This window comes from Portunus trituberculatus, unplaced genomic scaffold (genome assembly GCF_017591435.1).
Source record: "Portunus trituberculatus isolate SZX2019 unplaced genomic scaffold, ASM1759143v1 PGA_scaffold_203__11_contigs__length_482353, whole genome shotgun sequence".
Taxonomy (NCBI): domain Eukaryota; kingdom Metazoa; phylum Arthropoda; class Malacostraca; order Decapoda; family Portunidae; genus Portunus; species Portunus trituberculatus.
In genome coordinates, this window is record NW_025541371.1 from 185185 (window position 1) to 205361 (window position 20177).

The 20177-nt window shown below is 38.1% G+C and overlaps 1 protein-coding gene across 1 annotated transcript in view; it reads left to right on the plus strand.

Annotated features, from left to right (window-relative positions):
- Nucleotides 1-19740, plus strand: part of LOC123500330 (18S rRNA aminocarboxypropyltransferase-like) — a 53974-nt gene extending 34234 nt beyond the window's left edge. Inside the window, exons 4-5 of the mRNA XM_045249033.1 lie at nucleotides 18035-18208; nucleotides 19591-19740. Of these exons, the coding sequence (XP_045104968.1) occupies nucleotides 18035-18208; nucleotides 19591-19661 (245 nt within the window). The 3' untranslated portion in view covers nucleotides 19662-19740. The remainder of the gene's footprint in view (nucleotides 1-18034; nucleotides 18209-19590) is intronic.
- The last annotated feature ends 437 nt before the right edge of the window (nucleotides 19741-20177 follow it).

Consider the following 20177-nt stretch of genomic DNA (forward strand, 5'->3'; position numbering starts at 1 on the left):
AGTGAAACAGGAAAGACACTAACTGCAACCTGTGGAATGTAAACAAAGTGCGCATCATGGTACCGCATACAAAACTCATGTACCACATTTCCACAAGTGTCTCCATTTTATCCATTGTAGAGTCACAAGTTCAGGTGGTTCTTTTAGCTTGCAAGGAAGATACGGTCTCACCAGCCTTCTTAATAGAGTCTGCTGACTTGAAAATAGTAGACAGTAGATGGAGTCAAGATAGTGGCAAGCAATGTTATTAGTTTTCTGGCCTCTCTCGTGTCTGTGAATAATACCCAGCTTCACTTCGAGAGTAAGACACTTCCTGGTCATAGGAACGTTAGGCCACATTGCAGGGCGTTTTGGTGGTAAGTTGAACTAGGGAAAATGACCTGCTGGTGACACTGTTATGTTTTGACTGGGGAGTGAGTGGTGCGCGTGATCTTGATCTTGATGTTACAGGTGACACAGAATTTCTTCTGAGTCATGCCTTTGTATCGGGAGGTGTCTCAGGATTTCTCCTGAGGCAGGCCTTAGTACCAGCAGCTCCTGATGTATTCAAAAGCCTGTCAGCTTGCATGATATGGTGGGGCTTTCAAATTTGGAAAAAATTACCTTGATAAAACTTCGTTAAAGCGAGTTTGGTGTTCGGCAAACGAGCAGATGGTAGTAAAATGAAACCTTCGTTGTAGTGAAATTTCGTTGTGTGAACCTTCGTTAAACGGGGGTTGCCTGTACTACTAAAATCACAAGCAGCAACAGAAGAAATATTATATAGAACAACTAAACTCAGAGAAACAGAAGGTTGCAAGGATATATATATAAAGAAAAATATAAATGAGGAAGAAAGGAAGAGATACAACGAACTGGCGGCAGCAGTATGGGAGAAAAATCATAAAGATCAGAATAGGAAAAAAAGGCATTTTTTTGGAGAATTATAGGATACAGGATAAGGAAATGGTATATAAAAGAGAAGGAAGAAGAAAAAGTGGAACAAGTTTAACTAAAAGTGATAAAGGCAAGAGACTAAAAATGATGTATATGAACATAGACGGGGTTTTATCAAGTAAATTAGAATTAAGAGATTACATAAAGAAAGAAGAACCGGATAGAAAGGCTGATATTGAGAATCTCAAGGACTATTTCAAATACGTTAACTGGGAGGAAATAGAAAACTCTGAGGGAGTGCAAGAGAAATATAACTTATTTTTGGATATATACAAAACAGGAGTCAGAATATGTCCCAAAATATAGACCTAAGGAAGAAGGAAAGAAAGATTGGTTTAACGCTAAGTGCGCCAGGGCATAGGAGAAAAGGGATGGAGCATGGAAAAGGTGGAGAAATAGAAATGCAGTAAATAAGGTAAACTTCAAGATAGCAAGAAATGAATATGTTAAAGAAAGGAAGGAAGAGCAGAGGATCTATGAAAAGGACATAGTCGAAAAATGCAAGGAGCAACCGAAATTGTTCTACAGATTCATAAACAGAAAAATAAGACAAAAAGAAATAATAGAAAGGTTAAAAGGAGAAAATGGGATGGTGGAAGACCCAAAAATTATGGCAGAACTGTTAAATAATAAGTTCCAGGAGGTCTTTACTAAGGAATCCAAATTTGAAAGACCACAGGGTAATAGAGAAACCATCAATATGGAAGATATTAAAGTAACCAAGCTTAAAATAAAAGAATTAATGAAGGAACTGGATGAAGAAAAGGCAATGGGACCGGATGAAGTCTCAGGCAGAATACTGAAAGAATGTAGGGAAGAACTAGCAAGTCCTATATACAACATCATAAAATGCTCAATAGAAAATGGAACAGTACCAGTGGAATGGAAAAGAGCTAAGGTGGTTCCCATATATAAGAGCGGAAGGAAGGAAGAACCTCTAAATTACAGACCAGTATCACTAACTAGTGTAATATGTAAGATGTGTGAAAGAGTAATAAAGAAACAATGGATTGAGTTCCTTGAAGACAACAAATTACTATCAAAGAGCCAATTTGGCTTTAGAAAAGGTCTTTTGTGTGTAACAAATTTACTGAGTTTCTTCTCTAGAATAGTTGATAAGGTACAAGAAAGAGAGGGATGGGTTGATTGTATTTACTTGGATTTAAAAAAGGCATTTGATAAAGTGCCACATGCAAGGTTACTGTGGAAATTAGAGGAGAAGGGTGGTTTAAAAGGAAACACATTGAGATGGATGGAAAATTATTTGAGGGGGAGAGAAATAAGGACGGTAGTCAAAGATATGAAGTCCAAGTGGAGAGCAGTAGAAAGCAGAGTGCCACAGGGGTCAGTATTGGCGCCAATACTTTTTCTCATTTATATAAATGACATGCCAGAAGAAGTGAAGAGCTACATAAATCTGTTTGCGGACAATGCGAAACTGTGCAGAGTTATAAAGCAAAAAGAAAATTGTGAAATACTGCAAGAAGACATAAATAAGATCTGGGAATGGAGTAAAAAGTGGGAGATTGAATTCAATGTGAACAAAAGCCATGTCATGGAAATGGGAAAGAGTGAAAGATGACACCAGTGAGAATCTATAAGATGGGAGATGGAGTAGAACTGGAGAAAGTAAAAAAGGAAAAGGACTTGGGAGTGACAATGGAAGAAAACAATCAACCGGTAAGCCATATTGATAGAATTTTTAGAGAAACATATAATTTGCTAAGGAATATTGGAGTAGCATTTCAGTACATGGACAAAGAAATGATGAAGAAATTGATAAGTACTATAATAAGACCCAGATTGGAATATGCAGGAGTAATATGGACCCCTCATAAAAATAAACACATAAGGAAGTTGGAGAGACTACAAAAAATTGCTACAAGAATGGTTCCAGAATTTGAAGGGATGACATATGGGAAGAGACTAAAGGCTATGGATCTACCAACCCTGGAACAGAGAAGGGAGAGAGGTGATATGATACAATTTTATAAATTGATCAACGGAATGGACCAAGTGGATAATGAGAAACTGATCCTGAGAGAAGAATATGAAATTCGAAGCACAAGATCGCATAGTAAAAAGATGAGAAAGGGAAGATGTCAGAGAGATGTTAAAAAATATAGTTTCCCACAAAGATGTGTTGAGACGTTGAACAGTTTGAGTGAAGAAGTGGTGTCAGCAATGAGTGTGCATAGTTTTAAAGAAAAATTGGATAAGTGTAGATATGGAGACGAGGCCACACGAGCATAAAGCCCTGTAAAACTACAACTAGGTAAATACACACACACACAGACCTATCCCAAGATCGGAAATAATGAGCTCTGAGCTCGTTCCGTAGAGTAACGTCTGGCTGTCTCGTCAGAGACTGCAGCAGATCAAACAGTGAATTACACACACACACACACACACACACACACACACACACACACACACACACACACACACACACACACACACACAAAAGTCAGGAAGTGGAAAGAAAGGAGGTAAATTACAAAGTTGCAAGTCTGGAAAAGGAAATCAAAGAGTCTGGGGAGAAAACTTTGGGCCTTGCTGAAATTATAGATCAACAGATCATAGAAGAGAAGATTGCTGAGAAAGTTGTGAAGGTTATTAAGTCAAATGAGACATTGGTGAGGAAACTGTAGACAAAAGAGATGTGTGGTGATATTTGGTGTGGAGAAGGATAAGACACCGAGTAAAATGGAGAGAGAAAAACATAAAAAAGGTGATAAATAATATCATTAATGTGGTGCAGGAGGAGGGAAAAGACCTAGTACAAGAAATAGAGGACTTCCATAGAATTGGAAAGTTCACAGGAGAAGGTATGAGGCCAGTAAGAATCAAATTTAAGTCACAAAAGGATGTAGATGAATTGGTGGAGAAGTCATGGAGGTTAGCCCAGCAGGAAACAACAAGGAAGATTTGGTTGAGAAGAGATCTCGGTGAAAAGGAAAGAGAAATGTTAAATGAGTTGAGAAAGGAGGCTTTGAAAAAAATGAAGAGAGGACAGAAGAGGAGAAGAAAGAGTTTTCTGGAGAATCTTGGATATGAGACTGAGGAAGTGGTTCATAACCCAGAAAAGTACAGTAAGAAAGGACTAAAGAAACTTACGTATGAGCGGAATGTAATGTATTCCAACATAAATGGAGTGATATCGGGATTTTAGAACTCAACGATTACTTGAGGATAAGAACCCAGATATTGTGGGTCTTACTGAAACAAAACTGAGAGAGGAGAAGACCTGATGATGGTTGGAGAAGGAAATATAATGTTTGGAAAAGAAATAGAGTAGGTAAGATGGGAGGAGGAGTGATGTTGCTGGTTAAAAAGATATAAAGGTGGATCAAGTGAAAGAAGGTATGGGAAAGGCAGAAGTGCTAAAGATCAGAGCAGAAACTAATGAAGGAAAAAGAGGCACTACATAGTGGTGTACGTACCACCTAAGACAAATGCATGGTCAGTACAGGAATATGAAGAAATGATAAGAGATACAGGAACATGTCTGGAAGAAATGTTGGGTGGCTGTGAACGAACTATAATGATGGGAGATTTTAATTGTAAAGAGGTGTGTTGGGAGGACTGGTCAATGGAGGATCAGAGACAACATGGGGAAATACACTATTGACACTGGCAATGGAAAATGTGTTAACTCAGTGGGTCAAAGAAGATACTAGGTTTGGAGGAGAGGGAGCATCGTCAAGACTGGACTTGGTCTTTAGTACAGAGCCAATGGTCATTGAGGAGATGAGGGTGGAGTGCCCTTTAGCAAAGAGTGATCATGCAGTTTTGGAGTTCAAGGTGATAGATGAAGAGAAATCTAGAAGAAATGAAGAATATAAAGTGGGAAGATGGAATTATGCCAAGACAGATTTTGGAAACCTAAAGAAATTCTTTCAAGAGACAAATTGGATGAAATTCAAGAGTGCTAAGGAGCAAATGAAAAGTGGAAGGAATTTATAAAAATATACAAAGAAGGTGAGAAAAATTTGTACCAATAAGACAACATAGAGAAGTTGGAAAGCAGGACTGGTTTAACGATAGATGTGAAAAGGCTAGAACAAGAAAAGAGGATGCATGGAAGAGGTGGAGAAGGAAAAGACGGATTAAGCAGTGGGAAAGTTACAAAAGAGCAAGAAATGAATATGTGTTGATTAGAAGAGAAGAAAGAAAGAAACAAGAAAAGGATATAATTGATAAATGTAAAGACCAACCAAGGCTTTTTACAGACATGTGAACAACAACATCAAAAATAGAGAAAGTATTGAAAGTTTAGAAGTAAATGGAGTTTGCAGTGAGGATCCCAGGGAAATGGCAGAGGCTATGAATGGATGCTTTCGGAAGGTATTCACAAAGGAGACTGCTTTTGACAAACCACTGGTAATGGAACAGAAAGGGATTATGAAGGAGTTTCAAGTAACTGTGGAGGAGATCAAGAATATGATGGGGAGTTTAGAAGTGAGAAAAGCTGTGGGACCTGATGGGGTATCAGGATGGATTTTAAGAGAATGCAGGAGCAACTGGCAGAAAAAGTTTGTGAAGTAATTGATGCCTCATTAAGGGAAGGTGTAGTGCCCCAAGACTGGAAAAGAGCTAACATTGTCCCAATTTATAAATCAGGTAACAAGAGAGACCCATTGAACTATAGACCAGTGTCACTTACAAGTGTGGTAGCTAAGATGTGTGAGAGGGTGGTGAAGAATAGATGGACAGACTTCTTGGAGAAAAATGACATACTTTGTGAGTGTCAATTTGGTTTTAGAAAAGGGCGTTCATGCACGACAAACCTGATATGTTACTATTCGAGGGTGATAGATGTAATACAGGAAAGAGATGGTTGGGCTGATGGAATATATCTGGATTTAAAAAAGGCCTTTGATAAGGTACCACACCGGAGACTGATCTGGAAACTTGAAATGGTAGGAGGAGTGCATGGCAGTTTACTAAAATGGATGGAAGACTTTTGGTAGGAAGAGAAATGAGAACAATAATTAAGGACAGACCATCAGAATGGGGCTTGGTGGAGAGTGGAGTTCCACAGGGATCAGTGTTGGCACCAGTAATGTTTGCGGTCTACATAAATGACATGGTGGATGGGGTGTCCAGTTATGTGAGCCTATTTGCAGACGATGCAAAATTGTTAAGAAAAGTGAGATGTGACAAAGATTGCGAACTACTCCAGGAAGACTTGGACAGAATATGGAAATGGAGCTGTACATGGCAAATGGAGTTCAACACGACAAAATGCAAGAAATTAGAGTTTGGCAAGAGTGAAAGAAGAATCAGGAGTATGTACAAGATAGGAAATGAAGACATAAAACCAGTCATGAAGAAAAGACCTTGGGGTGACAATTACCAATGACCTATCGCCAGAGAGACATATAAACAAAATAATTGGAGAAGTATTGAACTTATTGAGGAACATAAGAGTGGCGTTCAGATATTTAGATGAAGAAATGATGAAGAAAATAATTACTGCAATGATAAGACCAAGGCTTGAATATGCAACAATACAGTGGGCTCGAACTTAAAGAAACACATAAGGAAACTAGAGAAAGTACAGAGGGCTGCAACAAAAATGGTGCCTGACTTAAGAGATTTGACTTATGAAGACAGACTGAACAGAATGCAACTTCCAACCCTGGAAAACAGAAGAGAAAGGGGAGACCTGATAGCAATATACAGAGTGATGATTGGCATGGAAAAAATGGATAGGGAAGATCTGTGTATGTGGAATGAAAGAGTGTCGAGAGGGCATGGGAAAAAACTAAAAATGGCCACTTATAGGAGAGATGTGAAAAAATATAGCTTCCCTCATAGAAGGGTGGAAGCATGGAATAGTTTAGACGTGGAAGTGGTCAACGCAAGGAATATTCATGATTTTAAGAAAAAGCTGGACATTAGTAGATATGGAGACGGGGCAGTACGAGCATAGCTCCTTTCCCGTGGAGAGCGGACGTGCCTCCTGCTCATAGCGGCATCTAACTAACACTCCATATGCTAAGCAATATGCTTGAGTGAGAATAGTTATTGCTATTGAGGGGCGACCAGAGCGAGTGAACAAGTGTACAGAGTGAACGTAGCCTGGTGGCGTGTACATGGGAGTGATCGGAGGTGTGAGAACCTCCACACTCCAAATGACAGAGCGGGAACCACACAAAGGCTAGCCATAGCAGCCGCCAATACATCCCACCACACACACGTAGCTACCAGGCCTGGTCCCCAGTGACCACACACCCACATGCTCCCAGGAAGAGTAAAAAAAAAAAAAAAATGGATAGACCGGTAAGAAATAAATTACCAAATTAAAAATATGTTGATGAGGCCCAGGGAGCAAAACCAAAAGTGGCCAGTCAAAGCATGAGTCCATCTTCAACAGGGGCAACATTGCAAGGTAGATTGGTAATGTTGGAGAAGAGATTTGAGGAGTTGGTGAAGGAATTAAAAGTTCAGAGGAATGAGGAGGAGCAGGATAGAGAATTTCGCAAGGCTTTGAAGGAAAGAGTTAAGAGACTGGATTAAAATGAAAAACGATTGGTGGATGAGAATGCACACTTGAGAGTGGAGGTTGAAAAATACAAGAGACTGTTGGAGGAGAAAATGGATAGAGTAGTAAAGGAGAAAGATGACTTTAAGGAAATTATTAGTGAGCAGAATGAAAGGTTTGAAAGGGAATGGGAACTGAAGAAAACACAATGGACTGAGTCGAGGGAAGCAGAGATGGTTGGATTACAAGAAATAATTAAAGATCAGTTGAAGGAAGGCAAAAAAGAAAGGTCCAAGGAACTGGTTAATGTAATGAAGAATAAGGAAACATTGATAAGGGAGAATCAGCTGATCTTCACTACCTTTGTTTGGGTTTGCAGTGGCCTGGGCGAAAAGTGTGGACTCATTTTTTTTTTTTCATGAATACAGTGTTAAATAATAATGAGTGAGAAAGATATTCCATCTAAATGCAGGTATGTGACAAGGGAAAGAATGAAAGCTGATGATGACAATGTTTGTGAGGGAGAAAGAGAATTTGAAGGCTTTGATACGGCGCAAACTTCACTATTTGATAGAGTCTTGACTATCGAACGTAAATTAGATAAATTGATAAAGGAGAATATGGGAATGAAAGAGAATGAAGAACAGGATAAAGAGCTCCAGAAATTGAAAGAAAGGATAAAAAGAGTGGAAGAAAACGAAACTAGGCTAAGAACCGAAAATGAAGAATTAAAAGTCCAAATAGTGAACTACAAGAAATTGATGGAAGAAGGACTCGGTACAGCCGAGAAAGAAAAAGAGAAGCTAAAAGATCTAGTTAACAAAGAAGAAGAAAGAGTACAAGACGTGATTAAAAAATGAAGTACAGACATGGAGAATCCAAGATAAGAAAGACAAGGAATCATTTCAGGAAGTATTTCAAGAACAGTTAAAAGAAAGAGATGAAAATATGACAAGCAAAATGATAGGAGTCCTCAAGAAAAAAGAAAATTTAGTAAGAGAAATTGCAGAAAAAAAGAAGAGTGTAATTATTTTTGGACTGAAAGAAAAAAATGTTAAATATAGACCAAGAAGGGAAAAAGACGAAATAAAATCAGTAAAAGACCTACTAAAACATCTCAATGACGAGGATAGACAGAACTTAGAAGAGGAAATAGAAGAAATCCATAGAATGGGACCATATCAAGAAGGAACAGTGAGACCAATTAAGATGTTACTAAAATCACAAGCAGCAGCAGAAGAAGTACTACATAGAAAAACAAAACTCAGAGAAACAGAAGGTTGCAAAGATATATATATATATATATATATATATATATATATATATATATATATATATATATATATATATATATATATATATATATAAAGAAAAATAGAAAAGAGAAGGAAAGGAAGAGACACAATGAACTGGTGGCAGAAACAAGAGAAAAAAATAATGAAAGGTCAGAGGAGGAGAAGAAGGCATTTTTTTGGAGAATTATAGGAGACAGGATAAGGCTTGAAATAAAAAAGTTGATGATGGAACTAGATGAGGAAAAGGCAATGGGACCGGATGAAGTCTCAGGCAGAATACTGAAAGAATGTAGGGAAGAACTAGCAAGTCCAATATACAACATCATAAAATGCTCAATTGAAAATAGAACAGTGCCAGTGGAGTGGAAAAGAGCTGAGGTGGTTCCCATATATAAGAGCGGAAGAAGAAAAAACCTTTAAATTACAGACCAGTATCACTAACTAGTGTAATATGCAAGATGTGTGAAAAAGTAATGAAGAAGCAATGGATTGAGTTTCTTGAAGACAACAAAATATTATCAAATAGCCAATTTGGTTTTAGAAAAGGTCGGTCATGTGTAACAAATTTATTGAGTTTCTACTCTAGAATAGTTGATAAAGTACAAGAGAGAGAGGGATGGGTTGACTGTATTTATTTAGATCTAAAAAAGGCATTTGATAAAGTGCCACATGAAAGATTACTATGGAAGTTAGAGGAGAAGGGTGGCTTAAAAGGAAGCACATTGAGATGGATGAAGAATTATTTAAGGGGGAGAGAAATAAGGATGATAGTTAAAGATATGAAGTCCAAGTGGAGAACAGTACGTAGACAGCGGAGTGCCACAGGGGTCAGTATTGGCGCCAATACTTTTTCTGGTATATATAAATGACATGCCAGAGGGAGTGAACAGCTACATAAATCTGTTTGCGGACGATGCGAAACTGTGCAGAGTCATTAAACAAAAAGAGGATTGTTAAAAAAAACAGGAAGACTTAAACAAGATCTGGAAATGGAGCAAAAAATGGGAGATGGAATTCAATGTGGACAAAAGCCATGTCATGGAAATGGGAAAAAATGAAAGACGACCAGTGGGAATCTATAAGATGGGAGATGGAGTAGAACTAGAAAAGTAAAAAGGAAAAGGACTTGGGAGTGACAATGGAAGAAAATAATCAACCGGTAAGCCATATTGATAGAATTTTCAGAGAGACGTATAATTTGCTAAGGAATATTGGAGGAGCATTTCACTATATGGACAAGGAAATGATGAAGAAATTGATAAGTACTAAAATAAGACCTAGATTGGAATATGCAGGAGTTGTGTGGACTCCCCATAAAAAGAAACACATAAGAAAATTAGAGAGACTGCAAAAAATGGCTACAAGAATGGTTCCAGAATTTAAAGGGATGACATATGAAGAGAGACTAAAGGCTATGGATCTACCAACTTTAGAGCAGAGAAGAGAGAGAGGGGATCTGATACAAGTTTATAAATTGATTAACGGAATGGATAAAGTGGATAATGAGTAACTGATCCTGAGAGAAGAATATGACTTTAGAAGCACAAGATCGCATAGTAAGAAACTAAGGAAGGGATGATGTCTGAGAGATGTTAAAAGATTTAGTTTCCCGCAAAGATGTATTGAGACTTGGAACAGTTTGAGTGAGGAAGTGGTGTCAGCAAAGAGTGTACATAGTTTTAAAGAAAAATTGGATAAGTGTAGATATGGAGATGGGACCACACGAGCATAAAGCCCAGGCCCTGTAAAACTACAACTAGGTAAATACACACACACACACCGCATAGTGTAGTGGTTAACACACTCGGCTCACAACCGAGAGGGAAAATATCTTAAACTAGATGACAGATTACTTAACAGATAGGGAAATGAGGACAATTATAAGAGATATCCCATCAAGCTGGAACATCATCAACAGTGGAGTACCACAGTGTTTGGTGCTAGCACCGAACACTGTGGTACTCCACTGTTCCAAGTATATGTCAAAGATATACAAGAAGGTTTGAGTAACTATATAAATCTTTTTGCAGATGATGTGAAGCTTTTTGAGAGTAATAAGGAACATCTGTGACTGTATGGAATTGCCAGAAATATATTGACAAGATTAGGAACTGGAATCAGAAGTGGATTTTAGAATTTAATATCAGGAATTGCCATGTAATGGAAATGGGTAAAATTAATGCAAGACCTACTTGGGAACATAAGATAGGAGAAGAGATTATAATGAAAACAAGTGAAGAGAAAGACTTTGGAGTGATTATACAAGACACCCTGATTCCAGAAAGACACCTAAATGGGGTATTTTCATCAACATACAAGACTCAAACTAACATCAGGGTGGCATTCAATTACATGGATAAGAGTATGATGAGAAAGGTAATAATCACTATGATAAGAACTATACAGGCAGAAAGACATTAATAACCTAGAAACAATCCAAAGAATTGCTACAAAGATGATCCCAGAAATCATTTTCTCTATGAAGAAAGACTGAAGGAAATGGAGTTTGTTTGTTTTTTTATGTAGGGAAGAGGGCCGACTAAGGGTAAAAAAAAAAGAAAGGATTAAAAAAAAAAAAGACCCACTTGAGTGCCGGGTCTCCAAAAAGTAACCAACCTTGAAGGATAACTGGGAAAGAGGGGACTTACTAATGATGTATAAGTTAGTAAACCCTGTGGAGAAGATAGATAGACAAGACATTGGTAACACTGACGGAGGATGGGGATAGACAAACAAAAGGACATTCCAAGATCATAAAAAGTCAGTGTATGAGGAACATTAAGAAATTAAGTTTTCCACATAAGATGGTGGACATCTGGAATCGATTAAGTGATGAACCCACTATTGGGTTCATCACTTAATCGACCACTAGTGGGTTCACAGGAATCACACCAAGAGAAAAGTTACCAGATGCTTTTATAGATGGTGACTCGTCTTCTGACAAGCTCCTTCCATCTCCCCTTCTTTTCTATGTTATCCATCACCAGCCTTCACTTACATTATGTTGATGATCCAGGAGGTAGTACAGAAATACAGTCACGTAGGTGTTGATATATACAGTGATCCCTCGTTTATCATGGTTAATGGATACCAGAATCCCCCACGAAAGGTGAAAAACTGCAAAGTAGGATTTGCCCCCCTCCTAGGAATTTTTGTGTATGTGTATGTGGGTACCAGAATGTTTAAAATATGTAAACAGTGTTTATACTTTACATATACAGTATTTTACTTAAATCTATTTAATTATACAGTAATTATAACATAACCTAACATAACATAAATAATAGGATAACACAGGGCCACCAGGGCCCATCTAGGTTATCCTGTATCAGTCACACAGCGACCTTGTCATCAGTACTTAAAGATAAACTTACAATTACTACACAATACATTATATACTAATTCTAAATATTTGGCCCATTAACAAGGCTAAGTCCTGCAGCGAATTCCTCTACAATCTGTGATCCCCATACATGGGGATCATGTCTTATTTAACTATAGTAAATTTCTTATAAAAACTATCATGCAGCGCTATACATAATTATAAATCTAATAAATTTAAGTGCTTATCTAATCTGTTTTTAAACATTGTCAAACTAGTGCTATTTACAACCCTCTCTGGCAATGCATTCCAGAAGTCTACCACCCTATGACTAAAGAAATATTTTCTTATATCTAACCTGCAGCCATGCTTTCTAATCTTCCTGCCATGATTTCTAGTCCTACTTCCCTCCTCTAAGGTAAAGAAAGATCTCACATCTATGTAGTTTGTATCTGAGAACATTTTAAATAACTATCATATCCCGTCTTATACATCTCCTCTCAAATGAAAACATGTTTAATTCCTTTAATCTATCTCTATACTCCAGGCACTTTAATGCGGGTATCATCCTAGTTGCTCTTCTCTGAACTGCTTCTAACATGTTGATATCCTGCCTATAATGGGGTGACCAGGCCTGTATGCAATACTCTAAATGGGGCCTAACATAGGAATTATATAAGCTACGCACCACTTCCTTACTTTTATAACTAACATTTCTATTTATAAAACCCAGGACCCTATTTGCCCTATTTCTTCTTTCTAAACACAGCTTTGAAAATTTCATAGTCCTGTCTATTACTACTCCTAAATCCTTTCCCTCCTCTACTGCCTATAGCCAACATCCCTCCATCTCATAGTTAAAGTTTGTGTTGTCTTTACCTAAATGCATAACCTGACACTTTTTAGAATTAAACTCCATCTGCCACCTGTCTGCCCATGCTATCAGCCTGTCCAGGTCTTGTTGTATTCTGTAATTGTCCTTTTCACCCTGTACTGCACATGCTATCTGAGTATCATCTGCAAACTTTGATACTTTGCTACTAATTCCTATATCTAAATTGTTAGTGTACACCAAGAAAAGAAGAGGTCCCAGCACTGATCCTTGGGGTACCCCACTAACCACTTCCTTCCACTCAGACATTGCCCCATTTAATACTACTCTCTGTTTCCTATCAGAAAGCCATTCACTAATCCAATCAACTAACCTACCCCCTATCCCATGTAGTCTCAATTTGTACACTAGCCTCCTATGCGGTACCTTATCAAACGCCTTGCTAAAATCTAGATATATAACATCCATGCTATTTCCATCATCTAACTCCTTGGTAATATACATTGGTAATTATACATTTACTTTCTCTCTCTCTCTCTCTCTCTCTCTCTCTCTCTCTCTCTCTCTCTCTCTCTCTCTCTCTCTCTCTCTCTCTCTCTCTCTCTCTCTCTCTCTCTCTCTCTCTCTACTTAACACTCACCCTCTTTTGCCCTCTTTGATCATATCCAAAAGTTTCACTTTTTCACTGATGGTCATCAACTTCCTCTTCCTCTTGGGCTCACTAGAGGAAGCTTTTACAGGGGCACAGCGCTTAGGCGGCATTGTAAGGGCTTAGCGAATTACTACTTAAACAAAAAACGTTATTGCAAACACAACACTAAGATACAGTATGCGAGACAATCAACAGCGTGGACGAGACTGGCAAGGTACAACAAGGGAAGGTGTTGGGTGAGGCTGCGATGATGCGCAGCCATTCAGCTCACAGGATAAATCCACTCGTGTTCTCATTGGTCAATCTCACGCTGGGAATCAATCAACCAATCACGCACCTTGTATGAGTGCCTGTGGGTATGTACAAAGCCTCTGAGTCAACTCATCTCTTTGTTTGGCATGCTAGGAAACCTCTCACGCATCAATATGAAACAATGTGTTTTTCCGCAATATGGCTGTATTTTTTCATTTTTATCGCGAACCGCAAAGTGGCGGGGTAACACTGTATATGTATATGAACAATACATGTACAGTACTTTACGTACATAGTAATGTACGTACATTGTTGTCATTATTACACACCGACTTACCAAATTACTGTACGTACAGTACAGGCAACCCCCGCTTAACTAAGGGGTTACGTTCCTAAAAAACCCTTCATTAAGCGAAACTTCGTTAAGCGAACACATTATAACAAGTTTAACACCTGACTTGAACTTCCATTGAGAGTAAACAAAGTTAGAGTGCATCATAGTACAGTGAAAGGTTTAATGAAAGTAAAAATTATGAAGTTAAACATTTAGGCAGTTTAATTTAAGTCATTATAATGTAGACTAATGTATGTATGTACGTAACTTTATAATGTTGATGATCTTAAATTTATGAAGGGAGGGAGAGTGAAACGGAAAAGACACTAACCGGCAACTTGTGGAATTTAAACAAAGGGCGCATCATTGTATCACATACAAAACTTATGTGCCACATTTCCACAAGGCTTTCCATTTTATCTGTTGTAGTCACGAGTTCAGGTGGTTCTTTTAGCTTGCAAGAAAGATATGGTCTCACCAGCCTTCTTAATAGAGTTTGCTGACTTGAAAATAGTAGACAATAGATGGAGTCAAGATGGTGGCAAGCAATGCTATTAGTTTTCTCGCCTTTCTCGTGTCTGTGAATAATATCCAGCTTCACTTTGAGAGTAAGAGACTTCCTGGTCGTCTTAGCAACGCTAGACGACATTGCAGGGCGTTTTGGTGGTAAATTGAGCAAGGGAAGACAAGCTGGTGCTGATGCTGTTATTGTTTTGAACAGGGGCAATAAGTGGTGCGCGTGTTGTCCACGAGAGGTGCTGGTGTATTCAAAAGCCTGTCGGCTTGCTTGATATGGCAGGCCTTTCAAACTTGGAAAAAATTACCTGGATAAAACTTCGTTAAAGCGAGTTTGGTGTTCGTTAAATGAGCAGATGGTAGTAAAATGAAACCTTCGTTGTAGCGAAATTTCGTTGTGTGAATCTTCGTTAAGCGGGGGTTGCCTGTATTTGTAAGTGACGCCACAGACCCTGTGTTAGAGCGAAAAATCCGCAGAACATATCTACGAGTATGTATAAAACCTGCGAAACAGTGAGGCTGTGAAAGTCGAACCACGAAATAGCGAGGGAACACTGTATTGCGTCTCATTCATTCATTAAAACACACAAATTAACCTACTAATAACACACAATCACTTAACAACCACACACCTCCCACGAGATATTTGAATGCTACCCTTTCCTAATGTCTAACACAACAAGATCTAACAACTACAACTATGTTCTCAGCCATAGGTGCTGGAGTGCCATCGTACTTGCAGACGTTGTGGGGCCGTTCACTGGTGGCTGGTGCGATGAAGTGAAGGTTGCTGGTTATAGAGTAGCTTGTTGTCCTCATGCGTTGGTGCTTTATTATTGTGGGTGTTCACGGGCATCAGTGGTTGATGGGGGCGAAGGAACCTTCTATTCCGCCAAAGGAGTCCTCCATTGTCCAATACTGACAATCGCATCCACACGATCCCATCAGCCATCACTGTGTTTTTTGTTATGGCCTATAGCGCCTGTAGGTTTACTTGAAGAGTATAGGAAGCACTGTTCAGCTTCCACCTATTAGTGGCGTAGGTAATTTTATTTATAGAGGTACCCCTATTAGTGCCCATATCACCACCCAAGCGGTGTAACCACCTAGAACCTAGGTATCTTGGTGCCATGTAGGTAACTTTAAACCACTCAACAAATAGCAAAATATCAAGGTGATACGTGGTGGGATTCAAACCTACACATGGATGTCTGCCCAATTCCACATTCACAACCTTATCTACTAGACCACTGCCTCCCTAAATCTTGGTAGTTGTTTAGCTGATGAGTAATGGCGTGCTTTGGCTTTTTCCCTCAACCGCTCTGCTTTCTTGTCGCTTTCATTCGCAGCCTCTTGCCACTGACGGGTGAATGAGCAATGGTTTGTAGGAATGCATGACCTCATTGGATGACCAAACAATACTTGTGCTGGTGACTGTCCGTCAGCTGTAGGAGTGTTCCTTAGCTCTAAGGCTCCATGGGCAAATTCATCTTCATGTAAGTGCCCCAGGATGTTGCCATTATGATTAGCTTTACAATGTTAACGGAAGCTTCAGTGTGTCCATTGGAACAAGGGTAATGCAGGGAAGAACACTGGTGCTCCACCCCCTACCAAGCAAGGAAGCATCTCACCGTGGAAGATGTGAACTGAGGTCCTCTGTCAGTCCTGAGGAGGACTGGCACACCTGTGTCGGAGAGCACAGAGCATAGAATACGGATGAGCTAATCAGCCGAAGCTGGTTAGGGACATGCAGACACATGAGGCCTACCAGACACACAAATCCACGTGCATCCCGCAGCATGAAAATAGTCTGTTGACACAGATTCGAAGACTCTGCTGGGCCTGTCATTGTCCTACCACAGAGGTTTGTCAGGCTGACTTGAAAGGAAAGGGTGGCATCATGGGCAGCTTGGGACAATATTTTCGACATCCCTCTTGATACCTGGGATATTGATACCTGGGATACTGGCCCTCGCTGGGCTAAACCCTCAGAAGGTTTGTGGACCTGATGGGGTCCCTCCTATTGTTCTCAAAAACTGTGCTTCCATGCTTGCACCTTGCCTGGCCAAACTCTTTCAACTATGTCTGTCGATTTCTACCTTTCCTTCCTGCTGGAAGTTTGCCTACATTCAGCCTGTTTTTAAAAGGGTGACCATTCTAATCCCTCAAACTACTGTCATAAAGGTTTAATCTCTTGTTTGTCTAAAGTTTTTTAATCTATCCTGAATAGGAGGATTCTTAAACATCTGTCACTTGACAATATTCTATCTGATTGCCAGTATGGTTTCCTTCAAGGTTGCTGTGATACATCACTTGGACTTTTAAGTGACAGAAACATGTTGTCTTCCTATTTACTATGGTCTAGATTAATACATTTCTGGCCAATGATGTGCTTGTTTCAAAACCTGGAGATGACCAACTAAGTCTAAATGCCAATTCACTAGAAAATCAACATAAATACTTTCGTTCTTGAATAGTTTTATTTTACATATTTTGCTATTTAGACGGAATTGTGGAGAAAAATATATCATATCACTTCATTGCATCTTTATGTATATAGCATCAAACTGTAGGGATATTTGACAGTGTTCTTGTGTGTTAGAAGGGGGCATGTCTAGTACTGCAAGCTGGTGACAACCACCTGGCAGCTGAAAACTCCCTATTGTGGCCTAACCCAACTTCAGTATCATGCCATGATTTACCTTGTATTTTATTCAATAAAATGGATGATTTTTCATGATAAGGGAGGATTTCCCACTTTATCTTATGAAAATATTTAGGTTCCAATGACAAATTTTATAAAGATTAATGGGTGATACTGATAGCTGAATCATGAAAGAAAAATTAGGGTTCATTGTACTTGCATGCAAAGTGAATGAGAGCATACTCAGGATATCTTAAAAGCAAGACAACTGAACAGAACTAGGATAGTAAAAAAAAAAAAAAAAAAAAAAATCCTAGTGTGAAATATCATAAATTATAATGGTGAATCATATATCATGGAATACCTATACATACTTTATTTAGTGTATCTGATGCAGACTTACATTGCATTTCAGTGGTGTTTTTACAAAGTTCTTTAGAAATATATATTTTCTAATGACAAATAAAACCCATTCAGAATCATGGTTTGGAGACTGCATCTTTGTTGTAATTTTTATTTGAAAATATGAATATTACTAATGAAATGTTAGACAAGAGTCTTTTTATATTTTTCAAAGCTTACAAATAATATTTTTTTGTGAATCAAGATTCATTTTAATTAATTTAACTTAAAAATATTTAAGTTTCTCTTAGTCTTTACAGTAGATTTATTCCAGTATCTATCTTGATGTCTTACATGCTGTATACTTAAGATAGAACTAATTTGTTTTCATCTATAATAAGTTCTTTTTTTATTTTAAGGAGATAAAGAAGGAGCTCTTTTATACCTTAGCAAATTTAAATGGGGCAAAACATTCCTGAAATTAAATGGTGAACTCCTGGACAAATACAGTGCCTGTAAATCCAGCAGTGATGTGGTGGAGATGCAGAATCTCCATTTGAAGCAGCTGGAAGAAGAATTGCTTGCTGAGAAAGGTGAGTGTGGAAGGGCTGTTGTGGCTGGAAGCTGTGAAAGATTGACTGACTAATTAATTACCAGATTTGAAAGGCTGCAATGATGGGAACATATGAGCCATTTGTATGAGAAAGAGGTACACTCAATCTCAGCAACTGTGTACATGGGAACACAGGATTTCAGAAGCAACTAATCTTTTTGGGTGATTTATAAGATACCCAAGATGGCAGATTTGCATGAAACAATTTGTAATTATTTTGCACCATTGGATATTAACCTGTACAATGCCAACACTAAATTTATGGCATTTTGCTTACCAATGGTCAGTGCCACCACTGTAAATTTATGGGGGCAATATGAAAAAAAAATCTGCAATGTTTATTTGTTCAATAAACTTGACAGAAAATATAATGTGTGTACTCCAAGTCTGACCTTAGCCTGTGGATGTGTTTGTTTGTTGGTGTGGCTCTTGTACATGGCATGAACAGTTATCATTTTAGTGCCTGTAGATCCATTGTCAGAAGCAGTCATGGCATGCTACTGTAGTTTGAGTAGCAAACAGATTTATTCTCAGTTAATCTCATTTTGGTAATGAGGAAATGTTATCAGACATGTCTGAGGATAATTTAGTAGCTGATAAAGACTATGAACATTTAGTAAACACAAAGTCATTTAACAAGTTACCTACATATTGGTCCACATGTGTATCACTAACTATATTCCCTTATTGGGAGTTGGTACACTGGTGTTGCAAAATTGGGTAAAAAATAAGTATATATATACTGTAATGTATTTTTTCTTTTTTACATAGATTGGCTGTTTTTGTCTTTCATACATTAACAAGGGACATGAATGAGTGGAAAAGTAAACACAATAAAATGTAATTGAATCTATTTTTGGTGCACTGTGTTGAAAACATGAATTTGAAAATTGGTATGATTGGTGTAAATCCTTTGAACAATACCACATATTCATACACTTTGGAATCTTTCAATTCTATGCTAATTTTTTTTTTTTCAATAAAGTTAAAATTGAAAAATGCATATACCCTGAAATTCTTTCAATAATTACCAAAATAATGCATCTTCATAAAACAATAATATTGAATACAATTGTATACTGTATAACATTGTGTTCCTTTGAATGAAAAGATAGTATTGTTTTATAGAAACTAATGCACTGTGCTTTTCAGTAAAACATGTAATACACAGGTGTGGTTGATGTTCACACTCAGAACAGAATGTGTTTACTCTTCTGGCTTTGTTTCTTGCTACCTTGGTTCCTTCAAAGAAGGCATAGCAGTGTGAATTTTAAAACTAAACCTGATCTAAACTTTTTTTCTTTTATGACTATATCCATGAGCTCAATTAACTTGCTGTCTTGTGTTACTCTTCTCTTCCAGACAAGATTGATCTTCCTCCATCAGAGTCTGAGTCTGAATCTGAATCTGAAGAGGAGGAAGAGGATGGCTAGCTTCATAATGGTGTGTTTGGCATGACTGTCCAAACTGTCACTATTTAAATTTTTGTTATTAAATATTTTACAAATTTTACTCTGTAATTTATTATTCTTTACAGATGGATGAAATGATGCATGGATGATTACTGTGTGTGTGTGGGGGGGGGGTGTGGGGGGGGGTGTGTGGGTGTGTATTTACTTAGTTGTATTGTACAGGGTTCGAGCAGGGCTCATAGTGTCCTGTCCCTATATCTTCATTTGTCTAATTTTTCTTTAAAGCTATGGCCATTATGTACTGTAACAACTTCATCACTCAATGCATTTATTTTTTTCTCCTTTCTATGTGGAAAACTATTTTCCAATATCCTTCACACACTGCCTCTTCCTGATCTTTACATATCCTCTTGTCCTTCCAGCTTCATCTACCACCAACACCAGGTCTTGCTTGTCTATCTTTTCAATGCCATTAACTATTTTATACATTGTTACTAGATCCCCTCTTTCACTTCTATCTTGTAAGGTTGGCAGTCC